The sequence below is a fragment of the Oryctolagus cuniculus genome, chromosome 5 (genome assembly GCF_051225735.1).
Source record: "Oryctolagus cuniculus isolate XC-2025 breed Fujian yellow rabbit chromosome 5, ASM5122573v1, whole genome shotgun sequence".
Classification (NCBI taxonomy): domain Eukaryota; kingdom Metazoa; phylum Chordata; class Mammalia; order Lagomorpha; family Leporidae; genus Oryctolagus; species Oryctolagus cuniculus.
In genome coordinates this window covers 107,892,600-107,913,012 of record NC_142871.1, presented here as the reverse complement: position 1 = coordinate 107,913,012, position 20,413 = coordinate 107,892,600, and the positions used below count along the sequence as shown (strand labels likewise).

Here is a 20,413-nt window from a genome sequence, read left to right as displayed (position 1 = left end):
AACCATTTGGGGAGTGAAACAATGGATGGATGATCTCTATTTCTGTCTCTCTTTTTTTTTTTTTTTTTTTTTTGACAGGCAGAGTGGATAGTGAGAGAGAGAGACAGAGAGAAAGGTCTTCCTTCTGCCGTTGGTTCACCCTCCAATGGCCGCCACGGCTGGCGCACCGCGCCTATCCGAAGGCAGGAGCCAGGTGCTTCTCCTGGTCTCCCATGGGGTACAGGGCCCAAGCACTTGGACCATCCTCCACTGCACTCCCTGGCCACAACAGAGAGCTGGCCTGGAAGAGGGGCAACCGGGACAGAATCCGGCGCCCTGACCGGGACTAGAACCCAGTGTGCCGGCGCTGCTAGGTGGAGGATTAGCCTATTGAGCTGCGGCGCCGGCTCTATCTCTTCTTCTCTCTCTCTCTCTCTCTCTCTCTCTCTCTCTCTCTGTGTGTGTGTGTGTGTGTAACTCTGCCTATAAAATAAGTAAAATTGAGTTTTTAAAGATTAATTTATTTATGTGAGAGGCAGAGTTACTAACAGAGAGGGAGAGACAGAAAGAAATGTTTTCCATACACTGGTTCCCTCCCCAAATGGCCAAATGGCTGGAGCTAGAATGATCTAAAGCCAGGAGCCAGGAGCTTCTTCTGGGTCTCCCATGTGGGTGCAGGAGCACAAGCACTTGGGCCATCTTCCACTGCTTTCCTCAGGCCATAAGCAGAGAGGCGGATTGGAACTGGAGCAACTGGGACTTGAATTGGCACCCATATGGATGCTGGTATTGCAGGTGGCAGCTTTCCCTGCTATGCCACAGTGCTGGCCACAGTAAAATAAATTTTGAAAATAAGTTAGCCACTGATCAGCATAAAGAAGAGAAACCAGTAGGTATTTAAACAAAACAGGGCCTTAATAATAGAATTAAATGTTCAGAGAAACAAGGGCCATAGGAGCAACTCCAAGTACATTCTTTGAGATACTCCCTCAGTCAGATTAAAAAGAAGACACATAAAGGTCACCATTAGGATGACTGAGCCTAACAACCAATTGTGTCAATCCAGGGAAACTGGATTATTAAGGAACTACTATACACCCTGTGTCTCTCCGCACCCTGAAGCCAGCCACTGAACACAAATTGCAGTCTGATTGACACTTCTGCCAGGACTACCATTAAATACACACAGTCAGTGACTTCATGATGAGATCTGCAGCAAAAACACCACATATCACTAAGACCTTCTTTATTAGAATAAATTGCTAAGACATCCAGAAAGGTGTCCTTCAGAGCCACTAGATTTAGGTATGTTTATTAGTCATGGAGCATAATTATATTCACAAACTCTGCTGTCAGGGAGTAGGGATGTATTTCTATTTTACTTTGTTTCCTTTTTCAATATTTTTTGCCTCTGCAGTACAGGAAACTAAAATAGACAGAAATGAATGTGGAGTGCCAATCATATTCATCAAAAAATCAGAAATAAGTGAAATGAATAGCTAGGTGGGACAAGATGATGATAAGAAATGAGGACCAGATGAATGAATTTATTTATTTTTTATTTTTTTTAAAAAATAGTTTTTTTTTAATTTTTAAGAGGTCCAATAGAGTTCATAGATACCCTTCTTTTTTTCCAAAAGAAACCTTTAATTTAATGAATACAAACTTTATGCATTTCATAAAGACAATTTTAGGAATACAGTGATTCTTCCCATCATACGCGCCCTCGCACTCACTCTCCCACCCCTCCTCCTCCTCCTCCCTCTCCCATTCCCAGTCCTATTCTCCACTAAGATCCATTTTTGATTAACATTATACACTGAAGACCAACACTCACTATATACTAAGTAAAGAGTTCAACAATTTGCATGTAAAGAAAAAGAAAAACTGTTCCTCAACAGTCGAGATAAGGGCTGTTCAAAGACATTGCATCTTGTAGACAATTTCACTTCTTGTTTTTTTTCTTAAATTTAACTAACGTTAAAGTAGCAACCAAGAATGATAACACAACTCTTTGAAAACAAAGGTCCTGCATGGGAAGTTAGTGCACAGAGACTCCTTTTGTTAATTTAACAATTAACACTTATGTATGATGTCAGTGACTATTTGTGGCTCTTCACATGAGATACCTAGGCTATGGGAGCCTTTTAAATCCACAAACTCCATCAGTATTTAGACAAGGTCATAAGCTGAGTGGAAGTTCTCTCCTCCCTTCAGAAAAAAAGTACCTCCTTCTTTGATGACCACTTCTTTCCACTGGGGTCTCATCCATCAAGGTCCTCCATGTAGGACATTTTTTGCCACGGTGTCTTGACTTTCCATACCTGAAATGCTCTCATGGGCTTTGCAATCAGATAAGGATGACTTAAGGGCTGATTCTGAGGTCAGAGTGCTATGTAAAGAGATTGTCATTCTATGAGTCTGCTGTGTGGACTTCTTCCATGTTGGAGCATTTACTCTTTATAATTCTATTATTACCACTTAATCCTAACTATATGATCACTTTAACACTTAAGCTGGTATTTTTACCACCCAGTTTAAGGGGTTTTGGGGTCCTATGTCAACTTTTTTTTTTTTTTTTTTTTGATATGCAGAGTGGACAGTGAGAGAGAGAGAGTCAGAATGAAAAGTCTTCCTTTTACCATTGGTTCACCCTCCAATGGCTGTTGCAACCGGCGCACTGTGCTGATCCGAAGCCAGGAGCCAGGTGCTTCCTCCTGGTCTCCCATGTGGGTGCAGGGCCCAAGGATTGGGCCATCCTCCACTGCACTCCCTGGCCACAGCAGAGAGCTGGCCTGGAAGAGGGGCAACCGGGACAGAATCTGGCGCCCCGACCAGGACTAGAACCCGGTGTGCCAGTGTTGCAAGGCGGAGGATTAGCCTATTGAGCCGTGGCGCCGGCCCCTATGTCAACTTTTAAACCGCACTTAGAAATAAGTCCATAGGAATGTATGCAGAACTATACAACTTTAGAGTTACAAACTTCAAACACTTCAGAATTACAACTTTAGGAACATGGTCATTCTTCCCACCTTGTCTACCCTCCCACGCATATTCTCACCCCTCTTCCTCCTCCCTCTCTGATACACACTGTTATTTTTTACTGATATCTATTTTCAACTGACTTTACATACATATGTTTAACTATATGTTAACTAAAGTGTTCAACAAATAGTATTAAAAAAAAAAAAAACTATTCCTCAACAGTCAAGACAAAGGCTGTGTTCAAGTCATTACTTCTCAAAGTGTCAATTTCACTTCTACAAATTGCCTTTTAGGTTCTCTGTTAGTTATCACAGGTCAGAGAGAACACACGATATTTTTCCCTTTGGGACTGGTTTATTCTACCAAGTATGTTTTCCAGATTCATCCATTTTGTTGCAAATGAATGGATTCCATTTTTTTTTTTTTTTTTTTTTTTTTTTGCTGCTGTGTAGTATTCTATGTCGCCCTTTTGGATTTCCTCTTTGAAAAATATCTGTTTAAGTATTTTGCCCATTTTTTTCATTGAGTTGTTTGTTTTGTTGCTGTTGAGTTTCTTGATCTCTTTATATTTTCTGATTATGAACATTATTAGTTGCATAGCTTAAAAATAATTTCTCCCATTCTGTCAATTTCCTCTTCACTTCCTTGAATGTTTCTTTTTCAGTACAGAAGCTTCTCAATTTGTGAATTTTGGCTTTGATTGCTTGTGCCGCTGGGGTCTTCTCTAAGTACTCTGCCTGTGCCCATGTCTGCAGGGTTTCCCCAATGTTCTCTAAAAATTTGATGGTATTGGGTTGTAGATTTAGGTCTTTAATTCATTTTGAGTGGATTTTTTTGTAAAGTATACAGTAGGGATCTTGCTTCATACTTCTGCATGTGGAAATCCAGTTTTCCCAGCACCATTTGTTGAAGAGACTGTCCTTGCTCCAGAGATTGATTTTAACTCCTTTGTCAAACATAAGCTGCTTGTAGATGATTAGGTTGATTTCTGGCATTCTATTCTGGTCCATTGGTCTATCCATTTGTTTTTATACCAGTACAGGTTATTTTGATTATAATTGAACTATAGTATGTCTTGAATCTGGTATTGTAATGCATCCAGCTTTGTTTATATTGTATAAGATTACTTTAGCTACTCAGGTTCTCCTGTGTTTCCATATGATTTTTTATCATTTTTTTCTGTATTTTTATCATTTATCATTTTTTTCTGTATCTGAGAAGAATGTCCTTGATATTTTCATTGGTATCACATTGAATCTGTAAATTGCTTTCAGAAGTATGGAGATTTTGATGATATTGATTCTTCCAATCCACAAATATGGAAGATTTTTTTCCATTTTTTTGTATCTTCTATTTTTTTCTTGAATGTTTTATAATTCCCATCAGAAATTTTTGACATCCTTGGTTAAATTTATACCAAGGTTTTTGTGTTTTCTTCAGCTATTGTGAATGAGATTGATTTCAAGGTTTTTTTCTCAGCCATGGCATTTTGTGTGTATAAAAAGGCTAATGATTTTTGTGTATTGATTTTATATCCTGCTATTTTACCAAATACTTTTATGAGTTCCAGTAGTCTCTCAGTAGAGTCTTTTGGGCCCCCTATACACAGAATCATATCATTTGCAAATAGGGATAGTTTGACTTCATCTTTTCTAATCTGAATCCTTTTGATTTCTTTTTCTGGCCTGATGACTCTGGCTAAAATTTCTAGGACTATACTGAATAGCAATCGTGAGAGTGGGCATCCTTGACTGGTTCTGGATCTCAATGGGAATGCTTCCAATTTCTACCCATACAATAGGTCACTGGCCATGGGTTTGTCATAAATTGCCTTGATTGTGTTAGGGAATGCTCTTTCTATACCCAGTTTGCTTAGAGTTTTCATAATGAAAGAGTGTTGTTTTTTATTGAAAGATTTCTCTGCCTCTATTGAGATAATCATATAAATTTTGTTCTTCAGTTTGTTAGAGTGATGTATCAACATTGATTGATTTGCAAATGTTGAACCATTCCAGCACACCAAAGATAAATCCTTCTTGGTCGGGGTAAATGATCTTTCTGATAAGTTGTTGGATTCGATTGGTTAGAATTTTTTTTTGAGGATTTTTGTGTCTATGTTCATCAGGGAAATTGGTCTGTAGTTCTCTTTCTCTGTTGCATGTTTTTCAAGTTTAGGAATTAAAGTATGCTGGCATCATAGAAAGAATTTGAGAGGATTCCTTAGCTTTCAATTGTGTTGGATAGCTTGAGAAGAATTGGAGTTTGTTCTTTGTTGAATGTCTGGTAGAATTCAGCAGTGAAGCTATCCCATGTGGGCTTTTCTTTGTTGGGAGGGTCTTTATTACTGATTTAATTTCTATCTTGGTTATGGTTCAGTTTAGGTTTTCTAGTCTTCATGGATCAAGTTAGATAGGTTGTTTGTGTCCAGGAATCCATCCATTTTTTTCTAGATTTCCCAGTTTGTTGACATACAGCTCTTTGTAGTAATTTCTAATGATACTTTTTATTTCTGTGGTGTCTGTTGTTACAATTCTTTTTTCACCTCTAACATTTTAATTTTGTTCTTATCTGTTCTTTTTTTGCTTAGTTGGGCCAACTGTGTGTCAATTTTGTTTGTTTTTTTCAAAAAATCAGCTCTTAATTTTGCTGATCTGTATTTTTTTGTTTCAATTTTTTAAATTTCTCCTCTAATTTTATATTTTCTTTTCTCCCACTAGTTTTGCATTTGGTTTGCTGTTGCTTTTCTAGGTTCCTGAAAAGCACTGATAATTCACTTCTTCGGTGCCTTTCCAATTTCTTGATAGAGGCACTAATTGCTATAAACTTTCCTCTTAACACTGCTTTTGTTGTATCCCATAAGTTTGGATATGCTAAATTGTCATCTTCATTTGTTTCCAGAAATTTTTTTATTTCTCTTTTGATTTCTTCAATGATCATTCAGGAGCATGTTGTTCAGTCTCCATCTGTTTGCATATATTCTAGAGATTCTTGAGTTGCTGATTTCCAGGTTCATTCTACTATGGTCCAAAAAGATTCATGGTATAATTTTGATTTTTTTTTTTTTAATTTGCTGAGACTTGCTTTGTTGCTTAGCATGAGGGCAATCCTAGAGAGAGTTCCATGCACTGGTGAGAAGAATGTGTATCCTGTGGCTGTAGGATGGAAAGTTCTGTAGTTACCTGTTAGGTCCATTAGTCTTTAGTGTCAGTTAAGTCAGTTGTTTCCTTGCTGATGTTCTGTCTGGTTGATCTGTTCATTGCTGAAAGTGGGGTATTGAAATCCCCCATTACTATTGTATTGGATTCTATGTCTACCTTTATATCCCTTAACATTTCTTTTAAATAGCCAGGTGCTCTGTAATTAGGTGCATATACAGTTATAATAGCTACATCTTCCTGTTGAATTGAACCCCTAATCATTACATAGTGCCCTTCTTTGTCTCTTTTAACAGTTTTTGTGTTAAAGTCTATTTTAGCTGGTATTAGGATGGGTACAACAGCTCTTCTTTGGTTTCTGTCAGCATGGAATATCTTTTTCCATCCTTTCACTTTCAGTCTATGTGCATCTTTTTTGGTGAGGTGTGCTTCTTGTAGGCAGCAAATAGATTGGTCTTATTTTTTAATTCATTCAGCCAGTCTGTGTCTTTTTACTGGAGAGATAAAAACATTTACATTCAAGGTGCCTAATGATAAATAACAAATTTGCTCTGCCATTTTTCCATGAATATTCCATATTTTTTACTTTGTATTTCCTTTGTACTTTTCCTGGGGGATTTTTTGCCTTTATCCTCTTTCATAGTGATAACCATGTTTCTGTGTTTCTGAGTGTAGCACATCTTTAAGCAACTTTTGCAAGGTTGGACAGGTGGTGAGAAATTCTTTCAATTTCTGTTTGTTATGGAAGGTCATTATTTCACCTTCATTCATAAATGAGAGCTTTTCAGGGTACAGTGTCCTGGGTTGACAGTTTTTTCCTCTTAAAAGTTGGACTATATCTTGCCATTCTCTCCTCACCTGTGGGATTTCTGATGAGAAATCCACTGCAAATCTAATTGGAGATCCTTTAAAAGTAATCTGGCATTTCTCTCATGCACATTTTTGAATATTTTCTTTATGTTTTACTGTGGAGAGTTTTATTACAATGTGTTGTTGTGAAGATCTTTTCTGGTCATATCTGTTAGGCGTTCTATGTGCTTCCTGTCCTTAGATGTCCCTTTCTCCAAATTAGGAAAATTTTCCAATATTATTTCACTAAAAATGCCTTCTAATACTCTCTCTCTTTCCACACCTTCAGGAAATCCTAGAACCTTTATGTTGGGTTGTTTGATAGTATCTGTGGATTCCCACCAGTGTTTTTTTAGTTTTCTAATTTCTTCTTCTTGTTTTTGGTGTGGCTGTATAATTTCCTATGATTTGTCTTCTGAGATAGATATTCTTTCTTCTGCTTCACTGATTCTGCTGTTAAGGCTTTCCACTGCATTTATTATTAGTTCTATTGAATCCTTCATTTCCTAGATTTCATTTTGACTTCTCTTTAAGTTCTCAATTTCATAGGAGAAATTTTCTTTCATGTCAAGTATGGATCTAATTTGATTGTGTATTTCCTTGTGATTACTTCTAAATAAACCTATGATCAATTTTTTTGAATTCCATTTCTATCATTTATCAATATCTTCATTTTCATTATCTAGTATTGAAGTGTAGTATTCTTTTGGGTGTGTCTTTTTGTGTTTCTTATTCTTGTTTCTTGAATTAGTGCATTTATTATTTGGCATTTGTGGATATACTCATTGGTTTCTTAGCTTCTTTTTGTTGTTGTGGCAGCTTTTATCTTTGGACTATGTTTCTGTGGATTAGTGGAGAGTCTGCTTTTTTTAGTGAATACCTAAAGATGTGTGATGGGTTTGGCCAGGGAGCTCTGTTCAGTTCTCCAGGCTAAAGAGAATTTCTAACATGACACTCAGGCTGGGCATGGTAAATTCCCCCCCCCCCACTTATATCACAGGGCAAGTTTATTCTGCTCTGTTGGTGTAGATTTAGCTCACCTCCTCTCCTCAAAGTTTATCAGTGCCTGTGTGCTAGCCACAGTGGGTATAATATTCATCTGTGCTGCCACAAGGGTGGATCTGTGCAGTCTTCAGTGTAAGCAGATTCCACAGCATTGTCCCTCACCAGGGAACCAGGGAGCCCTGAGCATGTGGAGACTCCCACAGTGACTGCCCAATGTCCCAGTCACACCCTGAGCCCTCCCACACAGCCTCAGTATTTTCACAGTCCTGGCACACAAGCCTCCCATAGTCATGAGCACCCAGTCCCCTGTCAGTTCTCCCTGCCAGACTCGGTTTTGTCTCTGCTGGCTGCTGGGCATGGCCATGAGCTGGCACAACTGTTACATATGTCCAAAATGGTACCCACTCTCTATCGGCTTGTTACAGGGCACCATTGTAGGGTAACTGGGAAGAAAGAGAATTGTGTCCCCTCACTTTTTTTTTCTCCTCTACTTTGGCAGGTACACTATCCCCCAAAGAGCTCCTAGCCAGATTCCCTCCAGGTTTTTCCTGCAGTTTTATTGCCAGGGGCTTGGGCTGCTGCAGTCTGGTCTCATCTCACTCTCCAAAGCTAGTGAGGAGGCTCTCGGCTGTTGGGGTCCTAAGTTGTGGGCATCCACAACCTCCACATAGGTCCACAGTATCCCTCTAATTTGCATGGAGTTTCCTCTGCCATTTTCTCCCTAACTCTTCCCTGAGACTATACTCTCTCCACTTTTTTTAAGCTATCTTCTCCTAGACTAGAGCAATAAGCTCTCTCCTTACTCTGCCATCTTAATACAATCCTCAATAAATGAATTTAAATCAGGAAAATTAAAAACCACAAAAAAGTAATTTGCATCTAATCTTGGAAATATTTTTAAAATGTTCGGAAGTTGAGATGAAGAAAACATCTTTTGTTTGTCATGCAGATTTTATGTCCATTTGTAACAAGGTAACCAACTATTCAGAGACGACAAATGGTAATTTAAAACAAGAAACCAAAGGTTGTCATTAGCAATCAGGACAGTGATCAAAATCATTATGGTGGTAAATCATAGCATTAATCTAATATCTGACATATAATAGGACAATAAGCTTGTAGAATAAATGATGCCAAATAATGTGAGTGTAAAATAAAGATGCCATTATATGGCATATTATGATAAAAAGTGGAGTAATTTTAAATCGATGAATACAACGGAAGTTAAAAAACATAAAAATATACATCTAGTAACACTAACCAGTTTAAATTTTAACATTCTATGCTATGATATAGCAGTTATGATAGTTTATTAGTGAAGATATAAAGCACCATTTCTAAGTTTTATATATCTTTCATTTCATTTTCCTTCTCAATGCCAAGTAATCTGCATCTAATCTTGGGAAAATAAAACAACATTAAACCTAAACCTCAAATAATTGCTTTACTAGTTAACATATTAACTATCAACTGGATAACATAAATTAAAATGATTTTGTTTTCTTAGTCTAAACCTATAATATGCAGAAAAATTGTTTTTTCTAAGTCTTCAGAAAATATAATCATATACACTCTTATTTCATATAAAGATCATTTTATTTTTCATGGGCCCTGATTTTAAAAATGGGCTATTCTATATCCCTTCTGTTTTAACACAGGAGCCACCTCCCTTATTTAATAACTTTGAGCTCTACTAGTAGCTATTTTGATGTTTCTCTTTTTCCTTACCCAAGGATAATGAAGCAAGTCTGCTTCCAAATGAATTATAGTACTTTAAGTGCATAACGGGTATCTGCAGTTTCCATTATCACCTAGTAAATACCATTGAATCCCTCCTGGTTATAAGTGATTGCCACAGGGATAGAGAACAACTCTGGATGAAGCATTCATATTTGCAATACAGACACTGTTCCCTGTCAATTTCAATTTGCTCATTATGAGATGGGTCTGATTTCACTTACCAAGTGTTAAACATCATTACACAACACGAAAAACAGACCATATAGACTAAAACAAAAATGTGTTTTCATTTCTGTAAAAACATCCTGAATATATGTCTATTGATAGTTCAATGGCAACAAGCTCTAAATGGCTATAATACTAAGGCATTTAAGCTACTTGCCAGGTACACAATGAACTCAGAGATTAGGGTTCTCCCATGCAGTATTCAGATCCTACACTGCACAGCTTCTTGCTAAGATGCATGAGCTCCTGTCTGTGCTCCGTTTGCAAAGCTTTGCACCTTGTCATTTTGGAGGAAAAGGAAAACTACATGATTTGTTTACTCAGAGATATGTAAAGGGCTTAATGTTAACATGGCACTGTCAGTGACTACACAACATTGGCTAGCATCACAGAGGAATTACATTTTTTTTTCAGCTGGTGGTAAACACTCCCTAAGGACACATTTATAGAACCTCTCTACTAGGATTTAGTTGTATAAAACTGAATGGCATTTAAAATGTCTTCCACCTTACTTTAAATGATAGTGTGTTTTGCAGATATATCTAATGGGGAAACCAATATTTAGTTGCTCAAACTGTGTTCTGTTCAGAACCTTGCAGAATTCTTATAAATGTTCTGTTTGGACTAAAAGAAAGAGGTGGAAGGAAGATAAATGGCATAAAAAATCTTCATGACACAGTGGAAGAACCACCCAGGGTTATAACCATGAAGGAGGAGAGAGTTGTTTTTTGATGAAGAGAATTTCCATGATTGGCAATGTGACTAGCATTTAAGGAAAAAGTCCACAACTGATAGAAATAGACAGTTTATAATGCTTCAGCAATATACAGACAGAAGGATCGCTAGTCAAGGTAAATTTTATCCAGAATTATATAATATGATAGTGGCATTATTTAGGCCAGAGTCCAAGAAAGAATTATCAGTTAGTTGATTATTGTTTTAACTTGTTTTTATAGGTGATGGAGGAAAATGGACATATATGAATTAAATGAATCAGTCTTGGTGCCTTTCTATGGCATTAGGGAGAAGATAAACTACTGTACTACTCAGAAAAGTGGAAGAGTGTAAGATAAACTCAAGCAAATCTGGATGGGGAAACTAAAGAATTCTCACAGTAGGTAGAATTGCTAATGTCCAGACTAAGGTATGACACACTGACAGATCTTACCAGGGAAGACTCATTATTTATGACTATTAATTAGAGTTTTTATTGCCATAATAACACTGAATGTTAGATGTACTCTTTAAGCAAAATTTTTAAAATTATTTATTTATTTGAAAGGCAGAGAGACAGAGAGAGAGGGAGAGACAGAGATAAAATCTTCAGTCTGTTTGTTCACCTCTCCAAATGGCCACAACAGCCGATGCTGGGCGAGGCTGAAGCCAGGAGTCTAGACTCCTTCTGGATTTCTCATATTGGTTACAGTGTCTCAAGTACTTGGTCCACCCTCTGCTGATTTCCCAGGAACATTAGCAGAAAGCTGGATTGGAACAGGAACACCTGGACTAGAACTGGCATTCTGATATGGGATGCTGACATCAGAAGCAGCATATCTGCTGTACCACAGCACTGATCCCTTAACAAATTTCTAACTGTGTAATACATTGCAGTGAACTATAGGCGCAGTGTTTCATAGCATATCTCTAGAATTTGTTCATCTTGTATCAATGAAGCTTTATGAGTAATTGCTGTTTAGCAATATAACATATGAGGGGAACATAAGGGATGACAAGTGTGCAAGTCTTGCTGAGCAAGACTTTCTGGTGTGAAATAGTTCTGTCTCTAATGTGCTATGGGAAATTCCCAGGGGATCTGAGACTATTCGCTAATGGGTAAATGGGATACCCTCTTCTCAAAGCTGATTTGCAAACAACTTGAGATAATATACATAAAATACCATAGTGTTTATTTGCTAGTATTGTTATTTAATTATTATTATTTCCTAAGGCCATGTATGCTATAGTACTCACACATTTGGCCCTCAGATTTTAAATTCAGCATACAAGAGAAAGAAAAGTACAACAACTAGAAGACTTATATGACAGAAATGGTAAATATATATTTAAATCCTATCAAAATCAATTTCTGTTGTAGATGAGGAAAAGGTTGATTGTACAAGGGCAGCATAGCACATTTAGCCAATGTGGTTATTTGACTGTGGTGGTGGTTATACAACTTGCACACTTGTCAAAACTACAGAACTTTATGCCAGAGAGTGAATTTTACCATAGGAACACCCTGGAAATACTGCAACCTAGGTCACTGAAGATAATGAGGAAGGGGAAATGGGTAATGCTCAGAAATAAAATTACTGCTTAAATAATTTCAGATGGGAGCTGGGTTTACATGATCAAAAGCCAGGGCTGGAGATACCCCTTGTGAACAGGAACAGAAATGTCAAATAGTGGCTGCTGCACTTCTTCAGAATTTATTTGGGTGGCAGGCGTTTGGCCTACTGGCTAGGATGTTGGTGGAATATCTGCTTCCCATGTTGGAGTGCATGGCTAGTTTCAAATCCTAGCTTACCTCAGAATTCCAGCTTCCAACTGAGGTGCACCATGGGAGGCAACAGGTGGTGGCTCCAATAGTGGGGCCTCTGTTATCTATAAGGGACACCTGGATGGAATTCCAGTTCTGAATTTCCACCCCAGATGTTGCAGACATTTAGGGAATAAACCAGAAAATGGGAGATTTCTCTGTCCAACTCTCATCTATTCAACAAATAAAATAGTTATAGAAAGAAAAAAAAATTAACAAAGAATTTGTTTCATTTGTTGCTCAGTTGGCTTCTGCTACTTTAATTAGTTTTTAAGTTTTAAATCAAAAGTACCAACAAGTTCTTAATACCACCTAACATCACAGAGAGGTATAATTTTGCTGTCTTGTGTTTTCCACCATGGAGCTGCTGAGCAGCATTTGGCATGGGGCTGCATTTGAATACTGCAAAGGCTTTAAATGGCTCCTTGCTTCCTACTGAATCCAGAATAAGTGGAATCTCAACCTACTACTGCAAAGCTTACCGAGCAATTGTAAGCTATTAAAAAAAGGAAACTAGCAATTATAAGATATATGTTGATAAGAAAAACACATAAAGATGTTTTGCTTCTTAAGTATTTTTGGAGCATTATTTACATTGCTGTGGTAGCCATCATAATGTTTTAAATGTTCAGAACCCTATAAAGATGTTTCGGCTTAGAAGAGGCACGATTTTTGAAAGAGCATTCATTTCTTACATCAGAAAGCTATACTCTTTATTCTATTTATTTTGCTCATAAATATTATTGCTCTATGCACAGGTAGCTATTTCAGAATGTGGGTGTTAAGGTCTGTAGATGTTCTGTGTGATCAAATAAAACCTAACATTGGCATTCACTAGTTTCTATGGCTTCACATAAATCACAGAATTCCTAATACCCCAATGGCTGCCTGGCTGTTATTTTCTCAGTGGACCCAATAAACACAATATCCAAAAACTATCTGAAGGCTTCTTTGGGGGTCTGTAAGTAATGGTATTTTTTCAAGTCACCAGAAATACTCCTCACATATAGTCCTAAGAGAGGATTTATGCTCTGGGAACTTCTGACAGTCAATGTCACTTCTGCATAGAGGAAGCTACATGCTGAAAATGAGTGACCAAAGATGTCAGAAAAGAGCAACAAGTGTGAAAAATTAGAGAATTAAGGAAAGAAAACAGATGAATGAACACTAATTCATTATATGTCTATAGAGCTAAAGATAACAAGGCCAAAGTGGATATAGAAAAAAAAAAAAAAAAAAAAAAAAAAAAAAAAAAAAACCAAAACAATTATTAAGGAGCAGTTTTTTAAGTCAGTTGAGGATGCCATAACAAAAATATAGATCAGTGGCTCACAAATTACAGAAATTTACTTCTCCCAGTTCTGGAGACTGAGAAGTCCAAGATAATGTTGCTAGCAGATTCAACATCTGCTAAGGACCTGCTTCCTGGTTCTTGGATGGTATCTTCTGAATGTGTCTTCACGTTGTAGAAGGGCCAGCTACTTCTCTGGAGTCTCTTTCACAAGGGTCCTAACCTCATGCATAAGGATTCTGCACTGATCATCTTTCAATAGCCCCACCTCCTGCCTCTATGGTATTCCTGATTAGATTTCAATCTATGAATTTTAGAGAGACACAGATATTCATAACATAGAAGCAATCATATCTTTTTTTATTTATTTGACAGATAGAGAGAGAGAGACCAAGAGAAAGGTCCTCCCATTGGTTCACCCCCCAAATGGCTGCTACGGCTGGAGCTATGCTGATCCGAATCCAGGAGCCAGGTGCTTCCTCCCAGTCTCCCATGCAGGTGCAGGCACCCAAGCACTTGGGCCATCCTCCACTGCACTCCCAGGCCACAGCAGAGAGCTGGACTGGAAGAGGAACAGCCAGGACTAGAATCTGGCGCCCATATGGGATGCTTATGCCGCACTCAGAGTATTAAGCAAGTGAGACACGGCGCTGGCCCTGAAATCATATCTTGAATAAGACTATTCAGCTTGTTCATCTCTGTGCTGAGATTTAATAGAAGAAGTGATAATACCAATAATAATAAGTGCTAACGTTTATGAAGGAATGTCTATGTGCACAATTGAAATAAGACCAACAACCTGAAGCTTAGATAAATTTTAGATAAATACAATACAGGTGTATAAACATATATATCACTATAATATATACAACATACTAAAACAGTATTCTGTCAATAATTACCTTGTTGACATATGCAAATATATCCATTGATGTGATCTTCACAGTTAGCACCATGAAGACATGGTGATGAAGAACATTCATCTATATTAATTTCACAAAATTGACCAGAAAATCCAGAAAGGCATCTAAGGAAAAAAAGTGAAAAATGAACATGTGTATGTCACATATGTAAGCAATATCATCTTTGACCTCATTAAAATTTGTTTTCAAGGATCCAACAATTTGCAGTTGGGAACCTGCTTTAGGGTGATATAATAAGATTAATTGTAACCCCTAAATATATCCAATTCCTAACACTCAGAACTTCTGAACATGGTTTAATGGGTAATATAACCTTAAAAATGTCATTAAGTAACAGATCTTCAGATGAGTTTATCCTGAATCAGTTCGATGGGGCCTAAGTCCAATGAAGTATCCTAGTAAGAAGCGAGAAGGCCAATCATGTGATAATGAAGGTACACATATCCTTACGCCGCCCAAACCAAGGCATACTCAGATGCCTCGAGAATTTGGAAGAGAAAAATAATATTCTCCACATGAAACTTCAAAAGGAGTAGTTTCAGTGACAAGTGATTTTGGAAATTTGGCCTCATTTGGCTTGCTAAATTTAGCCACTCTTATTTGGATAGCCATTTACAGAGATACATGGTTAAGTGATATAAAAATTGAGTCCTATGTTTCATTATAGCTGGCTCTATGTAGCCACAAATAAGTTATTAGGAATATGAAATGATTGAGCATGTTACTGATTCCACTATGCTACTCAATGAATCTTATCAATGAAGAGTCATTCCTGACCCATAACCAAATTTTTTTTTTAAGATCTGTTTTATTTATTTGAAAGACAGAGTTACAGAGAGGTAGAGACAGAGAGAGGTCTTCCACCTGCTGGTTTACTCCCCAGATGGCTGCAATGACAGGAGCTACATGGATCCGAAGCCAGGAACCAGGATTTTCTTCTGGGTCTGCCATGTGGGTGCAGGGGCCCAAGGACTTGGGCCATCTTCTACTGCTTTCCCAGGCCGTAGCAGAAAACTGGATCAGAAGTGGAGCAGCCGGGTCTTGAACTGGTGCCCGTATGGGATTCCAGTGCTTCAGGTCAGGGCTTTAACCCACTGTACCACAGCATAGGCCCCAAAATTTCTTTTAACTGTATGGATTAATGGACTCATTTTGCATTATCAAGAGGAAATCATTTTGGAATTGCCACTGTGATCATGAATCCACTCCCCTCTGTAGAACAAACTCATGACATCTTTCCTGTCCTTCACTGGAAGAGTTCCCTTACATACAAAATGAACAAAATCAGGGCCCATCTTGTTCATAATCAAACTATGTATTTTCTTTCCTTTAGTACCATAAATGATTATTCAAAAATGCACAAGCTGCTCACCAGAATTCTATGAAATCCTCATTTGTCCACATACTTACCACCAATATTAATATTGTTTTTAATTTCCATGGCAAAGCAGGAAAGGCAACAAAACTTACAGTATTTTTAAAGCAATTAATTTTTATTTGGGAATAATTTTATATTTATAGGAAAGTTACAGGAGTAATCCAGAAGTTCCCATATATTCCATTGCCAGTTTCCTTTGTTACTAACATTTTTCATTAATATGATACATTTGACACTACTGATGTCACAACAGAGACACATTATCATTAACTGCAGTACAAATATTATTACAATTTCCCTGGTTTTTACCCAATGTCCTTTTTTCTTCTGCTTCAGAATCCTATTCAGAATATCACATTACATTTAGCTGTCATGTTTCTTTTGGCTCCTTAGATGGTTATGGTTTCTCATACTTCCTTATTTTTAATGACCTTGACTGCTTTGAGTAATAATGGCCAGTTATTTTGCTTCCTGTGCTTTGTCTTAGGCTTGTTAGATGGCATTTTCATAAATACATGTCTTTGTGGGTTTGGGGGAGGAAGACAGAGGAAAACCTCATCTCATCACATTGGATTGTGAGTACATTTTAGATGAAAGTTGTATACACATCCAATATTTAAGGCATGAGAAATTATGCTCTGCCTTTTTCAGAAGAAAGACTCTACCTAAATATTTGAAATTACCTGTCCAAATATGTACACAAAACATTTTCTGGGATATTGAGTGGGATTACTTTGAAACAATGAATCAATTTGGGATGAAATGGCATCTTGACAAAATTGCATTTTCTAATTCATGAATAAGGAATATCACTCCATTTAGTAAGATTTTCTTTGTTTTCTTTTATCAGTATTTTATAGTTTTCCACATATATTATATACAGTGTTCACAGATTTATTCATAAATGATCAATTTGATATGATCACCATTGTAATTTTGTGGGCTTTTCTTTTTCTGTGTTTTCCCAAGGGTCCAAGGTTCATTATAAGAAGACAATTGACCTTTTTTTTTAAAGATTTATTTTATTTATTTGAAAGACAGAGTTACAGAGAGAGGTAGAGACAGAGAGAGAGAGAGAGATCTTCCATCCGCTGGTTCACTCCCCAGATGGTCGCAGTGGCCGGAGCTGCACCGATCCGAAGCCAGGAGCCAGGAGCTTCTTCCGGGTTTCCCACTGGGTGCAGGGGTCCAAGGACTTGGGCCATCTTCTACTGCTATCCCAGGCCATAGCAGAGAGCTGGATCGGAAAAGGAGCAGCCGGGACTAGAACCAGTGCCCATATGGGATTCCGGCGCTTCAGGACAGGGCTTTCTGCTGCTACACCACAGCGCCAGCCCGACTTTTATAGATCCTGCTCCCTCACTATAGCACCTTACCAGTTTCAGATATATCTTTTTATTTAATAAATAGCAAAATATTTTTACTTAAGGATTAAAAAAAATTAACAGTGCTCTTCTGGTCAGTTAAACATGCATATTTCCTGATGTTTGCAGCTGAAAAATCCTAAAGACTATTTGAAATGTGTAGCTTTTAGACATTAGGCATCTCAAGTGATAAGCAGGTCTAGAATATTCTTGAAAATATTCTCTATAAACCTCACATCATATTTAACATGTGTCATGTTTAAATTGGGGCACTCTCGAAGCATTTGAGGTAATAACTTAAGGCTACCTCATGTTATTTTGTACCAGTTATTAAGCTATTTTTGAATTATCCAAAGAGCACACTACTAGATAAGAAATTGATCAAACTATTGTGCATCTTTTGAGTAATCAATTTTATGGATTTTTAAAGTTCACATTCTAAATTTGATTTCAAAAGACCCTTTAGATTCCTTGGGGCTTTCTACAAAAGACAATTATTACATTTTTTGTGAATAAAGACAGCTCTGTTTCTTCCAATCTAATCTATAAACCATCAATTTATTTTCCTTGTATTAGTTCAGTAGGTAATAGCTTGCCTTATTTTTATTCCTTAGGAGAAAGTTAGCTATGATGTTAGCCCTTTATTGTGGTAAGAAAGTTCCCTTCTATTTCTAGATTTTGTTTTGTTTTGTTTTGTTTTTTTGGCAATTCTTATGAGTGGGCATTGAGGTATGTCAAATGATTTTGTGCATCTATTAAAATAATCATGCTTTTGTTATACATCTTCTGAAGAGATGATATGAGTATATTTATTTCTTTATCAACTCTTTTATGCACATAATGAATTACTTTGGGTACTTCATGCTTTATCAGCCTTATTTTTTGGGAGTGAATTCCACATCTTGATTCAAGTTTGGATATAGACAAAAATGCTTTGTGATTTGCAAAAGGCCATAATTTTAATATCTAAAAATATACTGACAAGGCAGAGTTAGAGGTAGAGAAAGATAAAGAGATCAAAACCTTCCATTCACTGGTTCACTAACCAGTGGCCGCAATAGCCAAGTCTTGGCCAGGCCAAAGAAAGGAGCCAAAACCCCTTCCTCGTCTGCCACATTGGTAGTAGGTGCCTAAGTACTTGAGCATTCTTCTGCTGCCTTCCCCAGCATATTTTCAACAAGCTGGATTAGAATGAGGAACTGATATTTTTATATGCTGTGCTGGCATCACAACAGTAGTTCAGATGCTGCGCTATAATGCGGATCCCTATCTTTAAAATTTCAATATTAAATTTTACTTCTTTTCAGTGTTGAAAAGATTTTCAGTTCTTATACAATAAAAGAGCATAACAGTTTATAAGACAAAATTCTTTAAAAAATACTCATATCATGATCTGTAACAATCTCTAACATCTGGAGAAATTGAGCTCTTTATATATCAATTGTAGGTGTGCATACATTTATCCACTGATAAACATCTTAATACATGGTCTGATGGATTGAAATAATACGCCCAAGTTTTTTACAACATAAATAAATAACATATACATATTAGAAAATACTACTAAGATAATATTACATCACAATACTGTCATACTGGGTTTTTAACACCAGTTGCTTGATAATACTGAGAAGACAGAAAACTTGTTGATTCTGAAGCATTGGTAATTAAAAAATAAAACACTGGAAGTAAATTTCTTTTCATGAGAACTAATAATTAAACTTCAGGAAGATGAAACACTGTTCTTTCATTTAGGATCTTGATACAAATATTTAGTTTGAGGTGCTATTAGCAAGTGGTAGGAGGGGCCCCAACAGGATTTCAAATTTGAGAGCTTGTTTGTAGGTTCTAGCAGGGGAGCACAGCTACTCGTATACCCTTGACCAAAGACCGGTCCTCCTCTAGAAGGGAAGGTCATCCTCTTTGACTGAGCGCACAGCTTTGGGAGGGATACACATGGAGCGGTGAGGGAGGAAGGGGACACTCGCCTAGCCAGCCAGATCAGCTGAATCAACCCTGGCGATCAGTGGGGTGACAGATGTTTCAGCCAGATTGCCCTCACATCCAGGATTTCAAATTTGAAAGTACAACTTCACCAACATTTTCGGGTAAGTTGCAAATGTAATCATGTAATGTGGTTATAGTAACTATGATACTACCCTAGAATATAATCTTCCTCTAGGTCCTCAACACTGATATTGTTGATATTGGTTCAATTATTATTATTTTTTTATTTGAGGGGCAGATAGACAATTGTCTCATCAGCTGTCTCAATCCCCAAATACCTACAACAGCCTGGTCTGGACCAGGTCAAAGTTGGGGACCAGAAACATAATCTTCCACATGGGTGGCAGAGACTCAACTTGACACATAACCTATTGACTCCCTGGGTTACACATTAGCAGAAGCTGGAACTGGGGGCAGAGCCAGGACTAGAACAAAATCACTCAGATATGGGATGCAGCCATCTCAACAGCTATGCTAAGCACTCAACTATTTACTTGATATGGCTACTTTTATTTCATATTGATTAAGACCAATGTCATAGTATCTCTTTTCCATTATTGTCTTTCTTTCTTTTTTAAAGATGTATTTTATTTATTTGAAAGGAAGAGTTATAGAGAGAGGTAGAGAGAGAGAGGTAGAATTAGAGGAGAGAAGCCTTCCATCCTCTGGTTCATTCCCCAAATGGCCACAAGCACTGTGGCTGTGCCACGCCTAAGCCAGGAGTCAGGAGCTTCATCCAGGTCTCCCACGTGGGTGCAAGGGACTTAGGCCATCCTCCGCTGCTTTCCCAGGTGCATTAGCAGGGAGTTGAATCAGAAGTGGAGCAGCCAGGACTTGAACCAGCACTCATATGGGATAACAGTGATGCTGACCAGGGCTTCAACCCACTGCACCACAGCTCAGGTCCCTTTTCCGCTACTTTATTTGTTTCTTGTCCTTAAAGATAAAAGCATAATCCATGTCTCCCATCAAA

At 37.5% G+C, this 20,413-nt stretch overlaps 1 protein-coding gene across 1 annotated transcript in view; it reads right to left on the bottom strand.

The window, feature by feature from the left end:
- The window catches only part of EYS (EGF-like photoreceptor maintenance factor), a 1,804,868-nt gene that overhangs the window by 960,506 nt on the left and 823,949 nt on the right, over positions 1-20,413 (bottom strand). Inside the window, 1 exon segment of the mRNA XM_089333540.1 lies at positions 14,671-14,795. Coding sequence (XP_089189666.1) covers positions 14,671-14,795 — 125 coding nt within the window.